This window comes from Protopterus annectens, chromosome 6.part1 (genome assembly GCF_019279795.1).
Source record: "Protopterus annectens isolate FY-2018-M chromosome 6.part1, PAN1.0, whole genome shotgun sequence".
Classification (NCBI taxonomy): Eukaryota; Metazoa; Chordata; order Ceratodontiformes; family Protopteridae; genus Protopterus; species Protopterus annectens.
In genome coordinates, this window is record NC_056738.1 from 316,354,951 (window position 1) to 316,381,910 (window position 26,960).

The 26,960-nt window shown below is 44.5% G+C and overlaps 1 protein-coding gene across 1 annotated transcript in view; it reads right to left on the reverse strand.

The window, feature by feature from the left end:
• Window positions 1-26,960, reverse strand: part of STIP1 (stress induced phosphoprotein 1) — a 1,768,405-nt gene that overhangs the window by 549,965 nt on the left and 1,191,480 nt on the right. The window contains exon 9 of the mRNA XM_044075368.1: window positions 13,630-13,754. Coding sequence (XP_043931303.1) covers window positions 13,630-13,754 — 125 coding nt within the window. The remainder of the gene's footprint in view (window positions 1-13,629; window positions 13,755-26,960) is intronic.

Consider the following 26,960-nt stretch of genomic DNA (forward strand, 5'->3'; position numbering starts at 1 on the left):
GAAGATTTGTGGATCTAGTTTCCACTCGCGAGGGTCCATAAGGTTTCTGCTTAAATCGTCTGCTAGAGTATTTTGTTTTCCTGGTAGGAATTGAGCTTGAAGATGTACTTGGTAAGTCAAAGCTGTGTTCCACAGTGCCATGGCTAGTCTGCAAAGGGAGTATGAGTGCGTGCCCCTTACTTGTTTATATACCACATAACTGTGGTGTTGTCTGTCTTTATCAGTAGTTGTCCTGGATGAAGCAAGTCCTTGAAGGCTGTCGGGGCATTCTGAACAGCTAACATATCTTTTTGGTTGATATGCAGATGCATTTGTTTTGGGGTCCATATGCCCTGAATGCATCTTCCCGCCAGGTGGGCCCCCCCATGCATAATCTGATGAGTCTGTTAAGGTTTGGCTGGCAGGGGGTAGAGTGAAGGCCTGTCCCATGTTTTGGTGACATGCCTTTGCCCACCACAGAAACTCCTGTTGTACGCAGGGAATGAGAGGAATCATTGTTTCCAGACTGTGACAATGTTGACTCCATAAACGTTTTAGGTACCACTGACGTTTCCTCATATACAGTCTTGCATATGGAATCAGTAGGATGCAGGATGCCATGAACCCCAAAGCCTGCAGAGTTTGTCTTGCAGATAACTGGGTTTTTGTTGCCATCAGTTTGAAGTAAGTAGTCAGTTGCCTTTGTTTGTCTGGCATGAGGAAAGCCATCTGGGCAGTTGTAGTCAAGCTTGCACCCAATAATGTTCTTTTGAGAGGGTACCAGTTGCGATTTCTTTTTGTTTATTGTGTACCCTAGGCATATTAGAAGCCTTTTCACAGATGCTGTAGAAGAATGTCCTTGCTCTCTGCTTGAATGAGACAGTCGTCCAAGTATGGATATATTTGTATAGTACTTTGTCTGCAAAAAGCAATTACTGGTGCCAGGCACTTTGTAAAAACCCTGGGCACAGTAGATAAGCCAAAGGGCAGTGCAGAGAATTGGTAATGCATTAAGCCAGCCTTGAAATGGAGGTATCTTCTGCATGATTCCCTCATTGGGACATGCAGGTATGCCTCTTTTAGGTCTAATGTCACCAGCCAAGCGGTCTTGCCCAGCATGGGCAGAAGCTGCTGCAAATTTAGCATTTTGAATTTTGGGATGTCCAGGAATGTGTTCAAAATTGATAAATCCAATATTGGCCTCCAGGCCTTGTCCGTTCTGGGTACCAAGAACAGTAGAGTAAAAACCTTGTCCCTTTTCCTGTTCTGGTACTGGCTGAATAGCCCCCATGTCCATGAGGGACGTAACCTGTTTCTATGCCTCTGCCCATTGATTTTTTGGCAGATCTGGCCAACCGTTTGCCATTGGCAGAGTATGGAAATGGAATCTGTATCCCTGTGATACTATGTTTAGCACCCACTTGTCCTGGGTTATTAACTGCCAATTTTGAGCAAAAAGTGCTAATTTTCCCCGTAAGGGTGCTGCCAAAAGTTAAGTGCTTGATGATGGCAAAGGGAAGTCACTGGGATTGTTTTCTGTAGGGTTGTGCTTTATCTCCTCCAGATTTGGAGGTAGTAGCACCTCATTGCTTTGACCTGTAAGAATCTTGTGCCTGGTATCTACAACCTTTAGGGTGTCTGGATTTGCCCCTTTGAGCTCTGCCGGAAAGGGCTAATTTTTTGTAGGCCAGTGTCTACTGAATCTTGGTGGCTGCACTTGTAAGAAGTCCTTTACAGTTTGCACAGACAGCTTTGTCGTCCATTTTCTTTAAAACCTCTTCTGCCTTAATACCAGAGCATCAGCCTGTAAAGATGCATCCAGGAATTTAGCTTTAACATGATCAGGCAAATTTTGCTCTTTTAGCCAGGCATGCCTCCTAATCACAGTTCCAGTAACTGCGGCCCTGCAGGAGGCCTCTAAGGAATCAAAACCACATTGCAAAGTATGCTTTCCAACTTGTTCAGCTGCATGCAATAAGTCCTGCAATTCTTTATTTTCTGCACATTCAGAAATCAACATCATTTTCTGTTTCAGCAATCCCATAACATGTTGTTGATACTTGAGCATATGAAACTGGCAGTTTAAGGACCTAATTGCCAAGGTTGCAGATGTATAAACTTTTTTCCCCATCTATCCAGTGCCCTTGAATCTCTGTCAGAGGGGGGTAGGATTTTTTGCTGTTGAGGCCTTAACTCCCCTTGGATCCTGTGAAATAGTTTCAGGGTCAGCAGCAGGGTTTCTAAATAAAAATTTGTGTGAGTCAGGGACCCTATAATATCTGTCAGGCTTGCTGGGAGCCGGAGGTAAGGAGTCAGGAGTCAAGCTTGACTCCGAAAACACATCATCCAGAATACCTAAAACAGGGGGTATTGGCTAAAGGCCTGTGCTGAGGAAGAAGGAGGAAATCCCTGAGCCTCTTTTTTGATTCTGAGAAATCTTGACTCTCCCAGTGAAAATGCTCCCTCAAAGCATGCAAAGTTTCTCCAAATGAATAATCCTCAAAAGGTGATGCAGATGGGATATATTCCTCTGCATCAGAATCCTCATAGGGAGGAATAGATAATTATACCCACGCTTAATAGTGCGTTGGTTAAATCTAGCACAAAACCAACAGCAAGGCACGTTGTGATCAGGGCCTAGGCAAGGAATACAGAATAAATGGAAATCCTTATGAGGTGTTTGCTTCCCACAATGAATACAATTAACTTTTTCTGACATCGGTATGGAGTAAGAAAAAAGTTTCCCCAGCAGGATACTCAGCTTTAGTGAAGACTTCGGTTCTGAAACTCAAACTCGAAAATTTCAGGAGTCGGCCGACCGGCACTTGAGAACTGCTTCTACTTCGGGCACCACGCGGCAAGAAAGACTAAAGAAAATGGCGTCGGCTGCTTGTTTTATACCCCTGACGACTTGACGTCATGGAAGAAGAGATGTCAGCTGACGCAGGATCCAAGACTTTGGAATTCAGGCCGACTGAGAGCAACCTGCCAGCAGATTACCCAAATGTAATGACTGCAACAGTGAAACACGAAGTACAGTTTTGTACCTACCATAAATGTAGATGTTCGAGTGTATACACTGCTGCAGTCATTATACTTGGGTTATCCTGCTGTCAGGCGGTTCCCCAGTCGGCCTGAGTTCCAAAGTCTTGGTCCGGCGTCAGTTGCTGTCGCCTCCTCCCTGACGTCAGTGCGACAGGGGTACACAAGATGCAGCCAATGCCATTTTCTTCAGTTCTTCTTGCCCCAGATGTCAGGTGCCCCCAAATAGGTAGGCAATTCAAATTGCTAATAAAACATACATAAGAAAAGCAAACAACAATTTTCAGTTACCAGCAAATACTCCCCATAGGTAGTAAAGGGTAGAAGACATAGGTACGTACCAGAAAGTAAGAGGGGAAGGAGGGAGGGTAACCTGGACTGCAGCAGTGTATACACTCGAACATCTACATTTATGGTAGGTACAAAACTGTACTATGTTCATCGTGTTACACTGCTGCAGTCATTACACTTGGGTAGAATCCCAAAGCTGAGGTCGGGTGACTGGTACTATAAGGAATTAGGGGTGGCTATAAGGCCCTGCAGCATAGCAGTGGCAAAGCCAGCTCTGGATTTAGAGTATAAAGGCAGATGGTACTGCTTGGTGAAGGTATGCACAGAACTCCATGTTGCTGCTTCCAAATTATCCTTGGTAGGTACTCCTCTGAGGTAGGCAGTTGAAGTGGCAGTTGCCCTGGTGGAGTGAGATCTAATGCTGCTAGGTACAGGTTTCCCCATAGTGTGTATAGCAGAAATGTATACAATGTCCTATCCATTTTGAAATAGTCTGTTTTGAAATGGCTTTTCCCTGTGCTCCTGCAGCATATATGCTACCAATAATTGCTCAGATGTTCTGAAAGCTTTGGTTTTGTCCAAGTAGAAGCGTAACTGCCTGTGAATGTCCAAAGAATGCAGTAGTCTCTCCTTTAGTCTGTGGTTTTGGATAAAAAGTTGGCAAGTGAATAGTTTGGTTTAGAGCGACACTTGATACCACCTTTGGCATAAACATAGGGTTAGTTCTTAAAGACACCCTGTCCTGGTGGAAAATGAGGAAAGTTTCCACTGCCATTAGTGCCTGTAATTCTGAAACTCTTCTTGCTGATGTTATTGCCAGGAGCAGAGCAGTTTTCCAAGAGATATATTTTAATTCTGCTGTGTTAGCTGGCTCAAAAAGAGGCAAAGTTCATTTTTCCAAAACAAAGTTGAGGTCCCAAGTTGGAGTAGGTGCTCTACGGGGCGGTATTATGTTTTTAGCCCCTCTGAGGTACTGTTTTAGAAAAGGATTAGAAAAAATTGGAGAATCTGTGTTGTAATGAGCAGATATGGCAGAGGCGTGGATCTTGATGGATGAAAAGGAAAGGCCTTTGTCCAGCATCTCAGTTAAATATTGTAGTATCTGAGGAATGTTTGGGACAAGGGGGTCAAGGCTGTGAGCCTGGTTCCAGGAACAAAATCTCTTCCATTTATCCGAATAGGCTTTCCTGGTACTAGGCCTTCTGTCCTCCAGAATGACATCCATAACAACTTTGGAGAGAAGCATTGCTTGCTTGACTAAGGAATCTTCCATGCAGCTAGGTTTAAGGTCTTTAGCTGGCTGTGAAGTATCTAATTGTTGTGCTGAGTCAGCAGATGTGGGATTTGAGGCAAAATACAGGGTGGCTCTTGTGCTAAGTTCTTTAAGATTAGGTATCAGTGCTGGCGTGGCCAGTCTGGTGCAATCAGGAACATCTTTGGCTCTTCTTGCCTACCTTTTATGAGTACCTTTGGAAGGAGAGGTAGTGATGGGAAAGCGTATACTTGTAGGTTTTTCCAGCTGAATGAGAGGGCATCCACTTTCCATGCTTGTGGATGGTAACTCCTTGTGAAAAATTTGTGTAGCTGGCAGTTCATTGGGGAGGCAAACAGATCCATGTCCGGGCTCCACCATTTATGTTATCATTCTGAATATTTGTGGATTCAATTCCCATTTGTGGGGATCCATGATGTTTCTGCGTAAGTCGTCTGCCAGTGTGTTTTTCTCTTCTGGCAGGAATTGTGCTTGCAGATGAACTTGATAGTTTAGAGCTGCGTTCCACAAGGTCATGGCTTGTCTGCAGAGGGGGTAGGAGTGAGTGCCCCCTTGCTCGTTTATGTACCACATAACTGTGGTGTTGTCTGTCTTTAGTAATAGTTGTCCTGGATGCAGCAGGTCCTTGAAAGCTATAAGGGCATTTTGTACAGCTAGCATCTCTTTTTGATTGATGTGAAGATGCCTTTGTTCTGCAGGCCACTTGCCCTGAATACATTTTCCTGCCATGTGTGCTCCCCAGGCATAATCCGATGCATCTGTTGTCAGTGTTTGCCTGGCTGTGGGTTGAGTAAAAGGCTGTCCCTTGTTGAGGTGACAAGCTTGAGCCCACCATCGAAACTCCTGTTGAAGGCAAGGAATTAGTGGTATAACTGTTTCCAAACTTTGACAGTGTTGAGACCATACACTCTTTAGGTACCATTGAAGTTTCCTCATATGCAGTCTGGCATATGGAATTAGTAGTATGCAAGATGCCATGTAACCCAAGGCCTGCAGAATTTTTCTTGCAGGGAGTTGGGTTTTTGTTGCTATCAATTGAAATTATTGAGTCAGTTGTCCTTGATAGTCTGGCGTGAGATAAGCCATCTGGGCCGTTGTGTTCAAGCTGGCACCCAGGAATATTATCTCTTGTGAGGGCACTAGTTTTGATTTCTTTCGTTTACTGTGTACCCCAGGCAACTTAACTTTTTTTTTTTACAAACGCTAGATGCTTTAGAAGAATGTCCTTGCTCTCTGCTTGAATCAGGCAGTCGTCCAGGTACGGATAAATTTGAATTCCTTTCTGTCTGCAAAATGCAATTACTGCTGCCAGGCACTTTGTGAAGACCCTGGGCGCAGTAGGTAAGCCAAACGGCAGTGCAGAAAATTGATAGGGCATTGAACCAGCTATGAATCTGAGGTATCTTCTGCAGTTTTGTCTGATAGGGACATGCAGGTATGCCTCCTTGAGGTCCAGGTCACGAGCCAAGCTTTCTTGCCCAGCATGGGAAGAAGCTGCTGTAGTGTCAACATTTTGAATTTCTGAACATCCAGGTAAGTGTTTAGAGAAGAAACATCCAGAATGGGCCTCCAGGCTTTGTCCTTTCTGGGAACCAGAAAGAGTCTTGAGTAAAATCCTTGTCCTTGCTCCTGTGGTGGTACCCTTTGAATAGCTCTCATGTCCATGAGTGCTGTAATTTGTTTTTGAGCCTCTGCCCATTGATTTGGAGGCAGATTTGGCATTCCTTTTAACCTTGGCAGTGTGTGAAAGTGGAACCTGTAACCTTGAGATACAATTTTGAGAACCCATTCGTCTTTGGTGATCCAATGCCAATTGTGATAGAAAGTGCCAGTTTTCCTCCCAAGGGGGCTGCCAAGAGAGAGCTGTTTGGCAACTGTAGTGGGAAGTCATTGAGGCTGCTTTTTATATGGTTGGGGCCTGTCTTCCCCTTCTTTCTGGCCTGGTGCACCCCATTGTTGAGGCCTGTAAAGACCTTGTGGTTGACCTCTACCTCTTGCACGTCTGTATCTACCCCTTTGAGGTCTGTCTAACTGGAAAGGACCAATTCTTTGTTGGCCAATTTCTGCTAAAATCGAGGAGGCTGAACCTGTAAGGAATCCTTCACCGTTTGCATAGATTTTGCCTTATCCTCCATTTTCTTTAATACCTCTTCTGCCTCAACTCCAAATAACACATCCTGCTGCAAAGGTGCATCCAATAATTTTGCTTTAACATGATCTGGTAACGTATGTTCTTTAAAACCAAGCATGTCTTCTAATGACAGAGCCTGTAACTGCTGCTCTACAGGAGGCCTCAAGAATCAAAACCACACTGCAAAGTATGTTTTCCCACTTGCTCAGCTGCATGCAATAAATCCTGCATTTCTTTAAAATTTGGAGGATCTGAATCTGGAAGCATTCTGTGTTTCAACTGAGACATCAAAAATTGCTGATATTTTAGCATGTGAAACTGGCAATTTAAAGCTCTCATTGCTAAAGTTGCAAACGTATATACTTTCTTTCCCCATCTGTCTAATGCTCTGGAATCTCTGTCAGAGGGAACTGGATTTTTTGCTGAGGCCTTAATTCCTTTGGGTCCCTGAGAAATAGTTTCAGGGTCAGCAACAGGGCTTTTATACAGAAATTTGTGAGTCAGGGACTCTGTAGTATCTGTCAGGTTTAACTGGGGCTGGAGGTAAGGAATCAGGATTTAAGCTGGATTCAGTATACACATCATCCACAATATCTAACACTGGCGGAATAGCAAGGGGTCTGTGTTGAGGTAATAAAAGGAAGTCTCTGAGCCTTTTCTTTGATTCTGAGTAATCCTGGCCTTCCCAATGGAAATGCTCCCTCATGGTATGTAAGGTTTCCCCAAAGGAGTAGTCCCTCAGGCGGAGAGGCTGATGGAATCGATTCCTCAGCATCAGAGTCTTCATAAGGGGGTAAAGAATAACCTAGGTCTAAGGATAAATCTGAAGAAATGGACACCTGGTCGGATGAGTCAGTCTGCATCCTGTCTAGGCATTTTATCAGGAGGAGAGTGGGATCCCCTGATCAGAGTGATAAGGTCTTCGGCCATTATAAGCATTTGTTACTTAGGCATGGAGGCCTGTCCTGGAGAATGCTGTATTTGTTTCTTTGTTTTTAAAGGAAGCTTAGACTTAGCAGGGGGTTTAATGCTTAACTGAGTAGGTCTGAAAACACCCTCTGAAGCTGCGGGTTGCTCAGCTACTCCAGATCCCTCTGAAGGGTTAGTTTCGGTAGGCTGAAAAACTTGTGCGTCCGAAGGCCCAGCCATCTCCATGTGGGAGTCGGAGGTGGCCTGTGGTTCTGCAGAAGCGGTCAAGGGCTGTGAAGGCATCTTGCTGAAAACCGGAGAACCGGTGACTGGTCTACAAAAGGCTTCGTCATCAGTTTTGGGCCTTGGATGCCTGTCCTTGTCTTTGCACGTTTTATGTATTCTGGTCGTCGGAAGTTCCAACGGCATGGTGTAATTTAATTTTCTGCCAAAATAATGTCGGGCAAAATCAAACCGACGTTTAATAGTGCGCTTGTTAAACCTAGCACAAAACCAACAACCAGTGACGTTGTGGCCTGGGCCTAGGCATGTGATACAATAGGAATGGAAATCCTTATGAGGTATTTGCTTCCCCACATGAAATACAGTTATTAACTTTTACTGACATTGGTCTGAGGCAAGAAAAAGTTTCCCCAACGGGGTACTTAGCTTTGTAGAAGACTTCGGTTCTGGATTCAGAATGAAAATCTCAGAAGTTGGCCGACCGGCACTTGGAAACTGCTTTTGCTTCGGGCACCGTGTGGCAAGAAAGACTGAAGAAAATGGCATCAGCTGCATCTTATATACCCCTGTCGCACTGACGTCAGGGAGGAGGTGACAGCAACCAACTCCGGACCAAGACTTGGGAACTCAGGCCAAATGGGGAACCGCCTGAAGGCAGGATAACCCAAGTGTAATGACTGCAGCAGTGCAACACGATGAACATCATCAGGTTAAGCTCACAGACGAACACTAAGAGAAAGTACAATTTTTTTTTAATAAGGAAAAAATAGAAAGAAAAAAGTGCCAACTGCACTATAGACTACAGAAGAAGAAAGTAGAGAGGAAAGAAAAGACCCTAACACCAGCAGACTAACTTGTGAAGGGAGGTAAAGGACAGTTGGACAACACAATTAAGAGAAACAAGATAGAAATACAGCAAAATTAGCAACTCACAGTTAAGAAATACTCTTGAGACTAACAGACCACGTCTGTGCTGGATGGCAGCAAACGAGATCCGAGGAGTTAGGGAATGTATGATGCATTATGAGAAAGGGAGGAGCTCGAGACAAGGATCCTGAAGTCTTGTGAGTTCGGCTGAACTGAATAGGAGGTCAGATCCCAAGACACAATAGTGAGGAAGAATGAAAAGGACAACATCAGATCCACAGTTAACTTAATCTTCCTGTTGTCACACCACCTTACCTTACTTTCCCTGCACAGACCCTATCAAAGGATGTATACATAAATCACAAAAGAATAAATTACATTTCCTGATGTATTTTCCCATAACTGGTTGTGTGACTCAAATTCAGCATATATGAATACTTTTTAAGTTAAACTGTGATATTATATTCAAAGAACAGTAAGTGTTTAAAAAAAATTAGTTAAAGAATTAAAAAAAAAAAAACTAACATTTGTCCAGAAATCACACTCCAAGAAGGTTTCCATTTATTTACTAAAAGAAAATGGATCTTAAACAATGTAACTACACATCCTAGCTATAGCAGTCATTTCCTTAAATAGATGTAGGCCAGGCAGAGTGATGCCACACACCTGTAGGTGTGGTTCACATTACAGCATCCACTGCATCAGACATCTACATCTGATTCTTGTACAGGCACTTCAGAAAGATGACATCCATTAAAGCTCAGGGTTAAGCCCCAAGCTGGTAAATCAAGACGACCAAAATCCTTGTTCTTACTGCAGGAGTCGCACCTATGGAACTTACAGCAGGCCACCACTGGGCTGGATTGGAAACATTTGACAGGAGTTGGAAAGCAGATGCTCGACAATTACAATGATCTACCGAGGCTTAGAAGGGGCCAGCTGGGTGGGTTTCAGAGGATCAAGAAAGAAGAGGAGAATTCTACAGCAAATGCTGTATTTAAATTCTTACACATTAAATATAAATGTGTGTGTGTAGCTTCATATTTGTTTTTATTTATATATGAAGATACAGAAATATGTATAAAGACAATATGGGTGCGTATCAGTGTGCTATACATATGTATATGTATATGTACATATGAATTTATCAGAAATTAGCTTTAGTGCATCATTCAAGGCAGTAAAAACGCAAAGCCTCACAAAGAAAAGGATTGTTACTGTTCTATTATAGCCATGTGTGAAATATTTAATTGCTTACATACTGTACTTAAGCACTGCAATTCAAATGGTTGAAGCAATTATTTTATAATAGCTTCATAAAATTTAACTGCTTACTCAAAAGAAGTAAACTAGCACTGTGAAAATGAATTATACTGGGACTACCATCTATAAAAGTATTGTCAATACTTTTGGTGATTTCTGTGAATTTCCTCAAATTCAGAAATAGCTGAACAGACCAAGGCTACACATAGAAGCTGAGATGAGGGTGTGGGCTATGCTGAAATTAGCTGCACTGCATACTACTATGTCTCCATTATTGCAGTGCTTTAGGTGACCCTAAATAACATATACAAGTAATTACCATATACAATAAAGTTAATGACAAGAGTCAAAATACACAGCTAAACACCGACAAATATTTCACTGCAGCTTAAATTGGTGACTTGAAATTGTAAAGTTAGCAACTCTTGCAGGAATAGGCCCTCTCTGCTGATGTCACCATGGCAACATGATCGATTAATATCCAAACCACATACCCCTCTCCAAGGACACTGCTGTACCACTGAATGTATCAATAAAGAAAAGTTCAGTACTTGCTGAAAAAATGTATTGACGTTACACACCATATTGGTCATAAAGCAAAGGCATACATGGTGAAAGGTTTTTCCAGGATGGATACCTTCTCAACTTTGCTATAGTTTTGCAAGAAATAATTCAAAAAGGCCCAGTCACACAGTAGCACTCTGAATTTACTAAGAAAAAGACAGTGGACTGCTTCAGAATATGAAGCATGCAAGGAGCAGAAATGTGCTGACATTTAAAAAATGAAGTATAAAATAAGTTGGAAGTAATTAACTGCTTTTCAGCCATGATACACACATGGAATGAATAACCAACTTAAAAACTTTCTTTTGCTCTTTTTTTTGATATCTCTTCAAATGAGGAGATGCATTAAAAAAGACAGCAGCACCAGCAGTGGCCTGACAAGACGTACATTGTGTTCATAAATACTAAACATTTTAAAAGTCATAAAACAAATCCCCTTCAAAAAAGTTCCATTCTTCAATGCAATACCACATTTCTGACAGTCAGCCCATCAGTCCGCAGTCAGTAAAGTAAAACCAGAAAAACGGATACCAATGTTTTATACTGAACTACTGAAGTGAATGAAAATGCATTAAGTATCGATGTCTGTATTCGTAATGACATTAAATGCCAGTTAAACAAGCAATAGTCACTTTTTAGTGCCGCAGTAAGCAAACAAGTTAAGTCAAATGACATAGCAAGCATTAATAAGTGCCATCCATAAATGTTTCTTAGAATGCAATCATTCAAATAGTAAATAAAAAATGTTAACATTGCCTAATAGCAATTCCTGAATAAAAGTTTAATTTCATTTTATTAAATAAACTGCACTGTTGGCAAAACACTCAAGTACATTTCTTGTCCCCATTTCTCTTTTTCTTTTCTCTTCCTTTTATGTTATTTTCTATAGGTTTAGAGGGCCCTGGGGCAGCTCAGCTGCATACCTCACAGGTGAGGAGCGCTCAACACTTCCCATTTCCTTCCTGGGGAAGAGTCTTCACTGGGTGGGGAGTTCCACGGCTGTGGGCTCCCCAGTTGGCAGTAGCCTGGTAAGCAGTAAATACTTTGAACCTCAGGAGGCCTAGTTGAGGCAGAGAATGAAACAGAGGTGAAGAGACACCTGAAACCCCTACAATCTCTCCTCTAGTGCATCCAAGACTTACAGATACAGTCGTCTCCATTCATTGAGGCACAAGAAGCATCCATCCCCACACCACTGGGGTCTTCCTCTCCAATTGCTCCCCTTCTTGATGGGCCTAAAGTCCTCCATACCAGAGTGGTAGCTTGCTTGTCAAATTTCCACCCCCTCCCTTTGTGTCTGTCAACTGTACATCTTGTCCCAACCTTTAACATAAGCTCGCCACATTGTTCCTGTGCATGCTTTTATGCTGCGCCTGCCTATTCTTTAACTCTAACCTCTCACCTACGCCTTCTATTCTTAATTCCCTCAAAACTTCTAACCTAAAAAAAATTTAGAACATGGTGTCTATCCCCCATAAAAAAAAAAAAAAAACATAGTGCCTCTCTTTTCCCACCTCCTCCTGTGTAACCTTTGTGGTCTTCCTTCTGTGGCCACTTGTAGTCTCTCCTCTATTTCCAGCTTTTCTATCTTGCCCCTATCAAACCTTATAAAAACCCAAATAGGGTGTTCATACAAGGGCATCCTTTACAGTAAATGAGGAGTACCTTAAAACAGTTTGGGTAAACTGCAAGTCAGAAGTGCTCAGTTTCAGGGCAGATTCATGTAGAAGCTCAAGAGATGCCTTTAGGCTTGCACCCAGAGTCGCTTACCAAAAATAACCAATAGCATCTGGGACTTAATGTACATACAACTCTTTGGAACATTTACTATAGTGGTTTTCAGTCATTTTATGCTTGCCAGGATAAGATTTTGCAAAATCAGGGCCATTCTGTTCATACTTAGCTTTAGGTTTATATACAAGTATAGCACCCATTATTCGTCAACTGTTTCATGTCGAAGCATTTTGAATAAGATTAGTTCCTTATGTTTATACACTTTGAGCTGTACCACCTGTTCCACATTTCTTTTGGGTGAAGGATAACCACACATTCATAAAGCACAAACTGAAGTCCCACAGAACTCCTAGATCCCTAGGAGTTCTACAATTCTGAATGTAATATGAACTCATGCATTTAATACTGCTAGGTAAATAACAGTGATTACTGCTGTTAAAGATACAAATACATATTACAAAACACACTGCAAACCACAGAATTAGCAAGCTTAATAAACAGGAATGTGTAAAAGGGTGGGAAAATGCATTTAATTAGCACATCATGGCACTGGTACTAATGATAAGCCAGGCAATAATACATGCTGACATGACTTATTAAAAAGGTTTTGCTTACCTACAACTCTTCTATGACACAGTGTGACTGCAAAACATTCATTTGTGAAAAACATACATCCAAAACCTCTACAGCTTCACAAAAACAGACATATCAGAGAATAATGGATATTTCCCATCAAACAGTCTATACTTGGCATTAGGCAAAGATCTAGAGCATACTCCTTCACCTAGCTTTTAATTTGTGATTTCTGTGCCTTGATCATCCTCCGCCAAATGCTAGTGTCCCAAATTTAAGTGCTGTTTTTTCCCTGAATCAGTCATTCCTAAGTAGCAACCAATTTAAAGGGTTTCATGACTCCAATGACAAACTTCATCAGTGGCAGTCATGGGTATTGCATGCAGGACTGTGACACAATAAGCACAACCAATGATGGGCTTTCTGTCTGTAGCAAAAGTGCACTGATGAAACTTTTTTTAAACAACAGCACTTTACTGAAACAAGTGCAATATGAAGCTTAAAGTCCACATGAATGCCGAAAAGCAAGTAAGGACTTTACAGAGGACAGTACCCCTAAGACCAAGTAGATGGAATGCTAGTGAATGTTGAAGCAAGCATGGCTCTATGAAACTGGATGTAAAAATTTCTAGACAGGTAGCAGTATATGACAGTAAAGCCAATTGTCTGGGCCCACTTCAGGAAATAAAAATTGGCCATGTTCAACAGTGTGAGAAGGCTTACATTTTCCCAACACAAAAGAAAACAGATCTACACCTACCTTCAATGCTAGCTGAAATTCCAACAGTTTAGTATAGCACGCTGCTCTGTTGCTGTATAATTTGACATCATCGGGGTTGCGTTTTATGGCTTCTGTATAATGTTTCATGGCTTGCGGATAATTTCCTAACAAGCACACACACAAAAAAATCATTCAATACCAAAAGCAAAATTGAAAAAAAAAAAAACATACATACACGCATATATCTAATCATCCATTTTTAGTATGTGCCTCTGTGAATGTCAAGTGAAAACTGGCACAAAAGGTAAAAACAGCTCCCAATGACACCACAGTAAAATAATGCATTTCACAATTTGTCCCGCTCCCTTTATATATGCTGTACAGCATTTTTCCTATTATCTTTAACCTGCTTTTACGGGTTCTGATCTAACACTTTGCTTAGCAGGCACACTGGATGACTCAAAGTGCCAGATGTGACTGACGTGATCTTCATCTGTGTGGGTGTGTGCGTGTGTGTGTAACAATAACAGAGTTGAAAGAATTTAGAATTCAAAAAATGTTATAAGATGGGGCAACAATAAAAAGGTGACAATCAGTAACAGTGGAAAGTACAGTTGTTTGAGTACTATCACCATAAAAAACAGAAAAATCTTCAGCTGTTCTACTTGTGGACAAGTGGGGTATTTTCATTCTGGCAACCAAAATTCAGCATTTTTTCCCCCAGCAAAATACTATAACTGAGGATGTTGACACTCAAGTTATATGTCTGCTACTTCAACTTCAAAGTGTTTTTAACAAAACACCATTAACAGTACTGAAAAAAGTAGCATAAGACCTTGGATTCGCTCCCATGCTCTTCAGCACATTGGGCAACGAGCACCCTTCAGCAATCGTTTCCGTAGCAGGTATGGGTTTTACAGACTCTGGTTGCTAGCCTGAGGCCCAATCCTCCTCAGAGGGTATATCACACACTTGCACGCACAAACTCACACCTAGGGTCAATTTAGTGTGTCCAATACACCTATTGCAAGTCTCTGGAATGTGGGAGGAAACCAGAGCACCCGGAGGAAACACACAAGAATGCAGGGTGGACATGCACACTCCACACAGAAGGCACTCCAGCAGAGAATCGAACCGGGGAACCTCGTGCTGTGAGGCGTCAGCGGTAACCACTACACCACTATGCTGTCCGGCACAAGATATACATTATAAACACAGCAATAAACAAGGCAGGAATACTAAAAACAATCTCTGCCTAAAATATAAACACAGACAAAACTGATTAAGGAAATAAATGTAAAGCTACATGACAAAAACATCCTAGATGAGCCAGGCCCACTGGCTTTGACAGTTAAATAAAAAGATCTTCACAGATATACACAGACTCAGATTCATAGACAAGTACTAGGCTAACTGCCCTTGTGGGCCACTTTAAGCCTAGCCAATTACCCCATGTGAGAATCAAACCCTGCACTTTGTGTGTTTGTAAGGCAAACGCCTTAACCATTATGCTAATCTCCTGACCTGCTACTCACAGATACCATCTCCGATTTGGTACTCACAGATACATCTGAAACACCCACACATATACCTTGCTAAAAGTATAGAAGGCCTAGCCTAAGCATGGCCTGTGTGTATGGAGTCAAAGCCAGTCACTATACTTGGTATCCTACAGACTGATAAGAGGTAACCGCTGTCTGGCATACAAGGCATCCTCTGACGCAATACTGACTAACTGCACATCAGTAAGTCAAATGGCATCAGAAATACTCAGTCTACGGATCTAAACCTCTTCTGCAACATCAACAGAACAGTTTGAAGGGACAGGTATACCTTGCAGATAGTACTGTTGCTCTGGAACAGGCTCCTCATCCCTGTCCATATTCAAACAATATTTGGATCCATTGGTGGGGAACTTAAAATTCACCCCAGGATTGCTTCCTGTACAATTAATAAGCAGAGGCAGCTCCTAAATGCTTTATCCCATGCATGGATCCCCTCAAATAATCTATGGTATGATCCCAGTTATTAAAACTAACAATTACAGACCATGGGATGGGTAAGGAAAATCTCTAACCAAATGGGATAGATTAATTCAAGCATAAAAAGGGAAATAAAGTGACTAGGTTTAAAATGGTTCCAAGTGCTGGTAGCCTAATACTTTCTTATGAACTTATACATGCAAATAGGCAAGGGTACAACACTGTCAGCCACCATAGATGTAGGTTCTACAGGGACAGGGTTGAATATGCAGAGTAGTAGTTTCCACATGCATTTGCAAAACAGTAGCCTCTGGGTCAACAGTGCAATGCCTGGGAAAGGTAATATGGCGCTATAAACTTCTTCAGGTAACTGGAACCAAAGTCATATATGAACACATATATCAAAACCAAGACTTTGAATGCAGTATACAAATGTGCCAAAAGCCAATGCCAGTTCCACAGGATAGGCACTTGATAGTAATTCTGTGCATCACTCAGTAACCTATTGGTGACATTTTACACAAGCTGCAGGGGGACAATTTCAGTGCTGGGAAGCACAAATTAAAGGACATTACAACAGTCACAACAGGAACACACTAGTATATGAATTAGTGAGGGATCAACCTGAAGAATAAGTTGCTTGGTCCAGGAGACACTTAAATGGAAACATGATTATTTCACCACAGCTGCCAACCTATCTGGAAGTGCGATCCTTGACATTTGGCTGACAATTAAGCCATGCACCTTTATCAATTTCTAGGTTGTTTTTACTGTAGATAATATACGATGGAACTGATGCAGCAGAAAAGTACCTCAAAGAAGCTCCGTTTTTGAACATGTTTGACTTCAGTATAAGCCACAAATGACTGTCCTTCAATTTATTAGCAAGGGAATAAATTAGAAGTTATGTACTCACCATAACGTTCCATCTGAGTAGGTGTATTCATTTGTCTGCAACCTGTGGGTTATGGATCCGATATCGGATCCGAACCGGCATGGTTTTCCAGCTATGGATCCAAGCTCTCAGCTCCTCCCCTCACCCATAATGCCCTGCTCTACCCTCATGACCTCAGATCGAGTTTGCCAAAGCAACAATACCCTAAAAAGGGTAACATAGAATATGCAGGAAACTGATAGGCCAGGGGGATAGGAGGGCGGGATGGTTGCAGACAAATGAATACACCTACTCAGATGGAACGTTATGGTGAGTACATAACTTCTAAATCTGAAGTAGGATATTCATTTGTCTGCAACCTGTGGGACAGAGTCCCCAGCTACCTGAATCTTGGGCGGCCATCATGGAAGGATATTCCGGAGCACCGCGGAGCCAAAGGATGCTCTACCCCTAGATGCAAGATCCAACTTATAGTGGGAAATAAACGTATGAGATGAAGCCCACGTGGCTGCTGCACAAATATCATCTAGAGGAATCCTAGCCTTGAAGGCTGCCGAGGTAGATACTGACCGGGTTGAATGGGCATGAACACCCTCCGGTGCGGGCCTTCCTGAAGCTTGATAAGCCAATAAAATGCACTGTGAAATCCAGCGGGACAGAGAAACTTTAGAGATTGGCTTGCCCAAATTGAATTTTGCAAAGGAAATAAACAGCTGGTCGGATTGCCTATGACCAGCTGTCCTGTTCAGATAAAATCTAAGTTGCCTGTGAACATCTAGTGAATGTAGCTTATATTCACCTTTGTTTTCATATTTAGGGAAGAAAACAGGGAGGTTAATGGATTGATTGATGTTTGCTTCAGAAGCGATTTTAGGAAGAAAGGACGGGTTGGTCCTGAGGGAGACACGGTCCGGATGAAATACCAAGTAAGGAGGTTTAGCTGATAATGCTTGAAGTTCAGAAACTCTCTTGGCTGATGTAATGGCTACCAAAAAGGCTGTCTTGTAGGACAAGAATTTGAGATCCACCGTAGCCGCTGGCTCGAAAGGAGGGGCGGTCAAGGCCTGTAGGACCAGAGAAAGGTCCCAAGGAGGAACTGCTTGTTTTATAGGGGCCTGAGAAGAAAAGTACCTTTAAGAAATATTTTACACAATTTGGCTGACATAAGAGGATTAGAGTCATGGCCAATGTGATAGTGAGAAATTGCCGCCAGTTGAACTTTGACTGTGGAACTGCTGGCACCATCGTTAAAGAGAGTGGTTAGAAAGTCAAGCACTAAAGGGAGAGGAACCGTGAAGGGATTCAGGCCTTGCCGCTCCGCCCACAAAGAGAAACGTTTCCATTTGCTTCGGTAAACCTTTCTAGTGGATGGTTTATGAGCCGCCACCAAAATTGCCTTTACCGGTGAAGAAATACCGAGTCCTTATCAAGAGTGGAACTGGAGCAGCCAAGCGGTCAGCTTCAGGTTGTCCAGATTCGGAGGAGGAATGCAGGATGGATGGGATATCAGATCCGGGATGGGATCTAGAATCCAAGGAGGATTCACCGAGTGAGACCTTAGGAAGGGGAACCAGATCTGTCGAGGCCAGAATGGAGCAATGAGAATCATTCTGCAACCCACCCGAGAGGCTTTCTGAAGAACTTGGAGCATCAGAGGCAAGGGTGGATAGGCATACAGAAGACCGGGTGGCCAAGCATGCACCAGAGCGTCTCTTGGGGTACCTCCGGGAGGAGGAATTAGAGCGAAAAAACTGTCGCACTTGGTGTTTGAGGGAGAAGCAAAAGATCGCATGAAGGGTTCCCCACCGTGCGAATATGCGTTCCGCTACTTGACAATTGAGAGACCACCGTAAGGGGTCAGAATGGTGCGACTGAGCTTGTCCGCTAGGATGTTGGACCGACCGGAATGTGCGTTGCTATTAGAAAGCGATTGGTGGAGATTGCCCATTCCCAAACTCTCATGGCCTCTCGACAAAGAGGGTAAGACCTTGTTCCCCCTTGCTTGTTGATGTACCAGACAACAGACATGTTGTCCGATTGAATCGCAATTGTTCCCAAGGGAAGAAAGTCCTGAAGTGCTAGCAACGCTAAGAGCACTGCTCTCATCTCTAGAACATTGATATGCAGTAAGGTCTCTGAATCGCTCCACGTGCCTTGGACGGTCCGGCCATAAAGTGCCCCCCACCCGAGGCGGGAGGCGTCCGTGGTCACCGTGGCGAGGGGAGAAGCACAAAAGGGCGGCCTTTGTGGAGATCCGGGAGTGGAGCCACCACAAGAGGGACCGCTTGCAAGCCTTGCTGATCGCTATGGGATGATGCATGGGAGAGCAAGGTATGACCACTGTACTAAGAGCGTCCACTGTAGAATGCGCATATTGAGCCTGGCAAGAGGAAGAAGTGCTATAGCCGATGCCATGGACCCTAGAGCCCTCAGGACCAACTCCGCTGGAACAGAACTTGAATGGAGAATGGCCCGCACCTGGAGCTGCAGATTTAGAACTCTGTCCGCAGTGAGGAAGGCTCGTAAACTCCTTGTGTCTAGCCTGGCCCCTATAAAATCTAAGAGCTGTGTGGGCGCCAGGTTGGACTTTTTTGTATTTATTGTGATGCCCAGAAAGGGAGCAAGATGGAGAAAGGAGTCTCGTGCCAATAGAAGTAGATGCCTTGTTGGGGCGGAAAGAAGCCAGTCGTCCAGGTAGGGAAAGACCTGCACCCCCTGAAGCCTCAGGTGGGCCGCTACCACTGCTAATACTTTGGTGAACACCCTGGGGGCTGTGGTGAGACCAAAGGGAAGGACCCGGAACTGGTAGTGACTGGCTCCCAGCCAGAAGCGGAGAAACCTCCTGGAGCGCCTGTCCATCAGGATGTGGTAGTACGCGTCCTTGAGGTCTATCGAGCACATCCAGTGATTTTCTCCCAGAAGGGGAGAATAGATTGCAGAGTGACCATTCGGAATTTTTCTTTGGGGACTGCCAGATTCAAGAGAGAGAGGTCTAGGATTGGTCTTAGTTCCCCGTCTTTTTTGGCACTAAAAAGAATCTGGAGTAGAACCCTGATCCGATCTGGTCTGGGGGAACGGGCTGGATGGCTCTTTTCTTTAGCAGATGGCCAATTTCTGCCAAAGCGGCCTCCCGTTGACCGGGTGGGACGTCTGGGAGGGACTTCAACTTTGGAAGGTGAAGGAAAGGAATGCGATATCCCTGGATATGATTTGGAGAACCCAGCGGTCCGATGTTATGGACTCCCATGCCGCTAGGTGCCCAACGTCCCCGACTGCCTCCAGAGTAGAGCAGTCGGGCAACCCTCAGGGTTGCTGCGGGCCGTTCAGAGAAAGGTTCCCTGGACCCGAAGTTTCTGGGAGCCCCTCTGCCTCTAGGGCGGCGTCCTCCCTGTCCTCCTCTGCCACGGAAGGACTGGTTGTCCGGAGCAGGCTGGGACTGCTGCGACTTCGAACCACATCTTCTTCTGACCCTTTTGGTTCCTAGAATAGGGCCTCTGGGGTGCAGAGAAGCGGATTCGACGGCAGACAGCGTCTTCCGTCCTTTCGCTCTGGGTCAACGTCTCGAACGGTCTTGCCAAACAGAGCAGAACCATCAAAGGGGCGTTAAGCGGCGCTTTGAAGGGCTCAGAAAAATCGCAGTGACTGAGCCAGGCCTGGCGTCTAGTGACCAGTCCTGTCCCGCAGCTCTAGCGGCGCCTCCGTTGCATGGGAGAGTAGCCGCATAGAAGTATTTGTAACTGACCTAAGAGTGGCCATACGGGTGGAGTGCAGAACTCTGTCCTCCTCCGAAATGGACTCAGGGGATGCAGCGTATTCCTTAATAAGATCTCGCTGCATCCGAATAACATGTGCCAAATAGTTCAGCGCCCTTACCGAGAAGGTCGCCGAACTGAACATCCGCTTCCCCAAGCGGTCCATCATCCGAGACTCCTTGCTCGGTGGGTGGACTGAGGACTCTCCTGAGCCAGTTCCCTCTTTGTGGCCGCCCGTCAACATGGCATCTACCGGAGGCCCCTTACTCCAATGGGTCCGGTCGGATGGCGGACTAAGGATCCTATCCGGTCTTTTGGGAATTGGCTCCACGGTGTCCGGTTCCTTCCACGCCCTGGTGGTAATAAGGTCCACCAGGGGTCGGCAGGGGACACCCAAGAGGTAGACGGGCCCGCTTCAAATGCCTCCAAGAACACGGACTCGTCCGAGGAAGACTTGGGGCAGACCACCCCTTATACGGAGCATTTCCATGATGTCTCCAAAGGAGACATCCTCGGGGGGTGACCGTGGGGAGCCTTCCCCTTCCTCCAAGTCCGTGTCTTCTGTGAGAGACTCCGGAGAGTCAATGTGCCTCCTTTTGCACGTATGCTTGCGAGGGACCTCCTCTGGGGGGCTGTCAGAGGAGTCCTCGCAAGCAGCAATTTGCTCCATAGGAGCAACTTGGGGCACAGAAACGGGCTGTCCCAGGGGCCGGATGGTGGAAGCCTGGCCCAGTGCAGAGGGAGCGCGGGACGGAGCCGGAACAAGTGCCGGGGTCCGGAGACCCTCAACAGAGCCCTCTCCACTACATCAAAAGCCGAAGGGGAGCCGACCTCGACCAAAGGATCCGACAATCGGCTCCCCCTCGGATCCGAGTGGACGGAGCCGGCGCGGCACTCGGATCCGAAGGGACAGTACGCTCCCACACAGACGGCGCCGAAGGAGCACTGATCCCCGGATCCGGCTCGGATCCAGGCTCCGAGAGGTCGGGTCCGGCGCACTCGAGGGCAGGGTCGGATCCGAAGTACCAAGTACTATCGGCGCCGGCCCACCCCCGGCTCCGGAGCTGCTCGGCTCCAGCTGCTCCGAACCCGGATAGCGGGTCGGAGAAGGAGCAATAGGCTTAAAGAAGGGTGTTGAGCTCCCCCCCGGAGGGGGGGGAGGCAAGAGCACTCCCATCTGCATCTGGGCCTGGATGAACCTTCTCATCATCCGGTCCAGATCAGCATCAGAAAGGCTATGTGTAGATCTCGGCGAGGCTACCGAGGTAGGCCTGGAGTGCCTCCTCGATAGCCTCGACGGAGATCGGGTCTCCTCCTCCTCAGGACCCGGTGAAAAGCACACAGGGGACCGGAGCCGAGAAGGAGGAGACCGAACCGACAACGGAGCCGGGGGAGAAGCCCGCTTGGCTGGCGGGGCCGAAACAGAGGTCTCGGCCCGCCGCTTGTGGTGCTTCTCCCTCCGGTCCTTTTTAGTAGCATCCCTCTCCTCTCCAGAAGCGGGAGGTTGAGTCCCAGGAGCAGGAGGGGGTGCCACAGGGGGAACAACTGTAGCCACAGTAGTCCCCGAAGGAGCGGAGGCCGGAGCCGAGTCTGGCGGTAAAAGACCCGCCAAGACAAGCTTGGACCTCCGCTCCCTCAGTGCCCTGGGGTTGAACCCTGCACATATGGAACAGCCAGATGTGAGGTGTTCAACCCCGAGACACTTAACACACCGAGTGTGGCCATCAGCCGGTGAGAGCTTATGGCCACACTCGGAGCATTTGGAAAAGATAGATTTAGGCTGATCAGCCATAATCTACAAAGCTACTAAAAGTAACTTAAAAGAAAAGACACACAGGCCCACACACACACTCTACGCAACAGCGAGGGGAGGGAAAAAAATTACTTAATTTAACTCAAAATAAAACTATTAAGGAGGGAAACCTAAACTTTCACACAGAATTACACAAAAAACTTAAAACTTTCTGTTTTAACAGGTAATAAATCACCACTTAGCTGAGAGCAAAGAACCCAAATCCAGTCACCAGCGCGGCAAACGAGATCTGAGGTCATGAGGGTAGAGCAGGGCATTATGGGTGAGGGGAGGAGCTGAGAGCTTGGATCCATAGCTGGAAAACCATGCCGGTTCGGATCCGATATCGGATCCATAACCCACAGGTTGCAGACAAATGAATATCCTACTTCAGATCACTGGTTATCTTGTCCTGTGGGAAGCAGGTAAAGATGAACATTAAGCAGTGCAACAGTGGTGTGCTACACCTCTCATCATAATAAAGACTCAACAGCCCAAATAAAGACCTACAGTACTCTACAGTCTGCATGAAATGGGCCTATGAGTTTAAACCTGAAATCATCCTCTGAGTACTGCTATGATGTGAACCACTCCAAGACTATGTAAGAAACCACAGAATTCTAACCTCCAAGTACAGATGTAATGATTAAAAAAGTGCAAGATGCTGTACAGAGATCCAGCAGGACCAGAATAAAGTGACAGCATTGGCAGAAGGTTATTAACTACTCAAAGTGAGATCCAGCCTCAATCTTGTGACAAAAAAAAAAAAAAAAAAAAAGGAATCCATGAACACAGATTGTAATTTAGGACTTAATCTGTGTACTGACAACTTTTCCATAATCTCACCAGAGTAGAGGGTGTTAAAGACTGGGAAAATATTGTCAAAATATACTGAGCTCCAAAAAGATTTTTTTTTTAATTTCTACCTCTCACTTTAAACTATGAAAAGTTATGTACTCAACATACCTAGGTATGTGTGTTGTCCATTTTAATTCTTCAACGAATGGGTTACAGATCCAATCCATGAATCTGACTCGGCAGCATACTTTAAACTTCAGATCCAACTCTAGAGCTCCTTCTACCCATAATGCCCTAGTCCAACCTCAATACTACTGATCAAATTTGTTTTTATAAAATCCTCAAACTGAATAAAGAAAGGGACAGGTGAAAGGATAGGGCTCAAACTCGGAACTATAAATTTCAATGAACAGTCCAACAGGTTCCTCCAGAAGATTTTAGGAAGGGGATGGATTGGGGGGGGGGGTCAGGAAGAATGAAAATGAATACAGATGCCTAGTTATGGTGAGTTGTTATTTGTCTTTCGGCTTTTTCCCGGTAAGGGGTTGCCACAGTGGAACTCTGGTCCGCTAATGATTGACAGTAGATTTTTAAGAAACACCGAGGTGCCAGCTCGACACCCAACCTTCAACGAAGGCATGCCCATTTATGCACGCATGTCTTTCGACCGCTACCCAACCGCGGGGAGGACATGCAGACTCCACACAGAAGGCACGCCCAAGCCAAGCCAAGAATCAAACGGGAGAACCTCTTGCTGTGAGGTAACAACGCTACCGCAGTATTAAATCTGATGCTGTCCCTTTTCATTCTTCTTCAACAAATGGGACAAAGTCCCTAGCTGCGTTATTGGCCACGGATCTAGTGGAGTGGGCTTTTGAGGTCTTGGTACAGAAATGCCATAGGTTCAAGAAATGCAATCAGTAATCTATTTAGTGAATGTAGCTTTAACAACGGGACAGCCAAGTCGAGTTGACGAGAAGGGCACAAACAGCTGATCTAATTTTCTAATTTGTTTCCTTTTGTGTAGATAAAAAGACAATCGTCAGTGCACATCCAGGCTAGCATGTATTCTCCGTTGTTTGAACATTTTGGAAAGACGACTAGTAATAAATGGATTGGTTAATGTTCGATTCAGAGGCCACTGGAAATATAAAAGTAGGGTGTGTTCATAAAGTTAACCTGTCTTGATCTTTTAAAATCCTGTCCTGAGCATCCACAGCTCCTCTCTACGGGTCCTGCGGTTTAGGCTGCTTGTTTTTGCCTCCTGTAATCCATCCCGGGTGCTCCTTTCCCTGCCTTAAATGCAAAAGGAATACCTCCGGCCATCACCTGAAGACACCCTGAATTGGCCAGCTTGCCTGGTACTTAGAAAAATACTACTGAGAACACCCCCCCCCCCACAAGATTGTGTACATTAATCCATCCCGGGTGCTCCCTCCCTGCTTTAAACGCAAAAGGAATACCTCCGGCCATCACCTGAAGACACCATGAATTTGGCCAGCTTGCCTGTTACTTAGAAAGATACTACTTAGAACCCCCCCCCCCGAACAAGACTGTGTAAATTAATCCATCCCGGGTGCTCCCTCCCTGCTTTAAACGCAAAAGGAATACCATCACCTTGAAGACACCCTAAATTGGCCAGCTTGCCTGGTACTTGGAAAAATACTACTGAGAAGACCCACCCCCCACAAGATTGTGTAAATGTATGTTGCTTGACACTAATTAAATGTAGACTTGATGTACTATCTATAGAGTTAATCTGCCCTCCTGTGTGCACTTTCTAGCAGCCTACCGCAGACCGTTTGCCTTCTCCCCCTCATGTTATCACTACCCTAGAATATATATTTATTAATTTATTTATTTTATTTTACATTTGCTGACTGGGATAGTCCAACTGGATGCATGTCCATTTTCAGTGGAGGCCCGGGGAGAAAAGTTCCACGGATAAGCAGATACAGCATTACATAACACCAGCATTACATATTACAGACTACTTACAGTGATTACATAAGTAAGCAAGTTAAACAAGTTCCACAGGTTAGAGTTAATCCTGAGAGCAAGTCAGGATTAAATTAAATTACACAGCAAGCTGGTTAACAGATTTTTACACGTTCTAGAGAGAGTTAGCCAGGCTTGATACATTGACATAGCCAGTTAAGTGCCAAATGTTGAGTCTAGTTTTAAATTGACCTAAGGTAGAAAGTAAGGTAATATCAGCTGGAAGACAGTTCCAGGGTCTAAGTACAGAGTTTGCAAAGAGAGAATCACCGGCTGTGTTATTAATTTTGCTAGTCTGAATTAGTAGTTTGTTAGAGGATCAAAGCGGTCTAGGTAAGTGCAGGAGTACCCAAGACTGGTCCAACTATCCCTGCTGTTTGCTATCTCCTTCTACCATTAGGTGGCAGCATCTACCAATATAAATCCTAGATATTCGTTATAATCCCAACAAGTTTTATTTTTCACAAACAGTTGGTTATGAGTTAATATCCTTAGACTGTAAATATCTTCTCCCCCTTGCTAAACTATCCTCTGTAAAGGCAGCCTTCTTTTTCTGGCTGGAAATATTTAGTTCATTCCTTCCAACTACAGCCTTTAAACTGCTCTTTGCTGATACTTCTTCTGCCATACTCACCTCTAGTGTTCTTTCCCGCTCCGTTCACCCAATGGGCTCACTCCACTCCACTACTCTGCACCCAAATTCCACCCGCCCCATTACTCCTAGCTTTATTCCCATCTTACCCCACCCTCTCAGCCTAATTACCCAATACCAGCTCCCCATCATTACTCCTTCCACCTATAGTCATCCTTCTTCAACTCTGTAATCTGTATTCCACCCAATAATTATAGTCCCCTCCTCTTTCCTTAAATCTCTAGAATACCTCCATCACTTTTTAAACCCTTTCTTCTTCATAGCCTTCTCTATTTTCCTAACCACTCATACCACTCTCTCTTTTCTCCAAAATGCTCTCCTCAAGTTATCACAACCTCCAGTCCCCCAGCCTCCTTTTTCTGTTCCTACTTCTCTTATACTACGCTACCTCATATTCCACCTATGTTTGTCCAATACCACCTACAAAGACAACTACCATGCAAACCCACCTTCCCCCTCACTCTTACTCCATTTCCACTCTATCTCCTCTTCTCTCATTCAGCCCAACCATCTGCACCTATTGCACCTTAAACTCTTCTCCTCTAAAGTCAAGATACTGTCACCTGCTCCAATCTACAATCTACCAAAATTCATGCCTGGCAGACCAATATGGCTAAAGGATATCTCATTCAACAACCTAGTCCAAGCTGGTGATATCCATCCTAACCCTGGTCCTACATCCTTTATAACAAAACACTCATCCATTACCCTCTTCCTCCTATCTCAACACCCTAAAGATTTTTTCAATTAATGCAAAAAGTCTAAACAACAAAGTACACCAATTTCAAGCTTGGCTAAGCCATAACCAACCAGATATCTTAGCCATCTCTGACACCTGGCTCAAGCCCTTTATCTCGGACTCAGATTCTGCCCCCTGGATTTAAATGTCTCAGAAATGACAGACTAAATAAAAAAGGTGGAGGCACTGCCCTAAGTCTATTTCAGCCTTCTTACCTTAATTCCCCTCCAATTTCCAATTCCACAATTCCAGAACACTGAACTAACTGCTGGAATTCTAAAACTAAATAAACATAAAAATATCTGCATCATTGCCCTATATATCTCACCTGGTAACAATATCTCTGCACTCAAAAATATTCTCCTATGGGCCTCAACTGAAATTAACTATGAAACTTATATCCTTGGTGATGTGAATATTGACTGGAATAAAATCAATTGCCCCTCTCCCTCCCTATCCATTAACCTCTATAACCTCACTCAAATAATCCTCTCCATCACTCGACCTAACAAAATAAACCCTCCCGGATCCACTATAGATTGGATCCTAGTCTCAGATCCAAATAAAATAACCAATTCTGGCATAATTCCTGATACCTTTAGCAACCACCTCCCAGCCTTCATGCATCGCTCAACTAATTCCCCCACACACCAGCAACAGTACATTCAAACTTGTAACCTCAGTAGCTTCAACCCAACTACTTTCTCAAATACTTTCAAACAAATGAACTGGCAAATTCTAAACATCCTTCCTCTTGTCAAG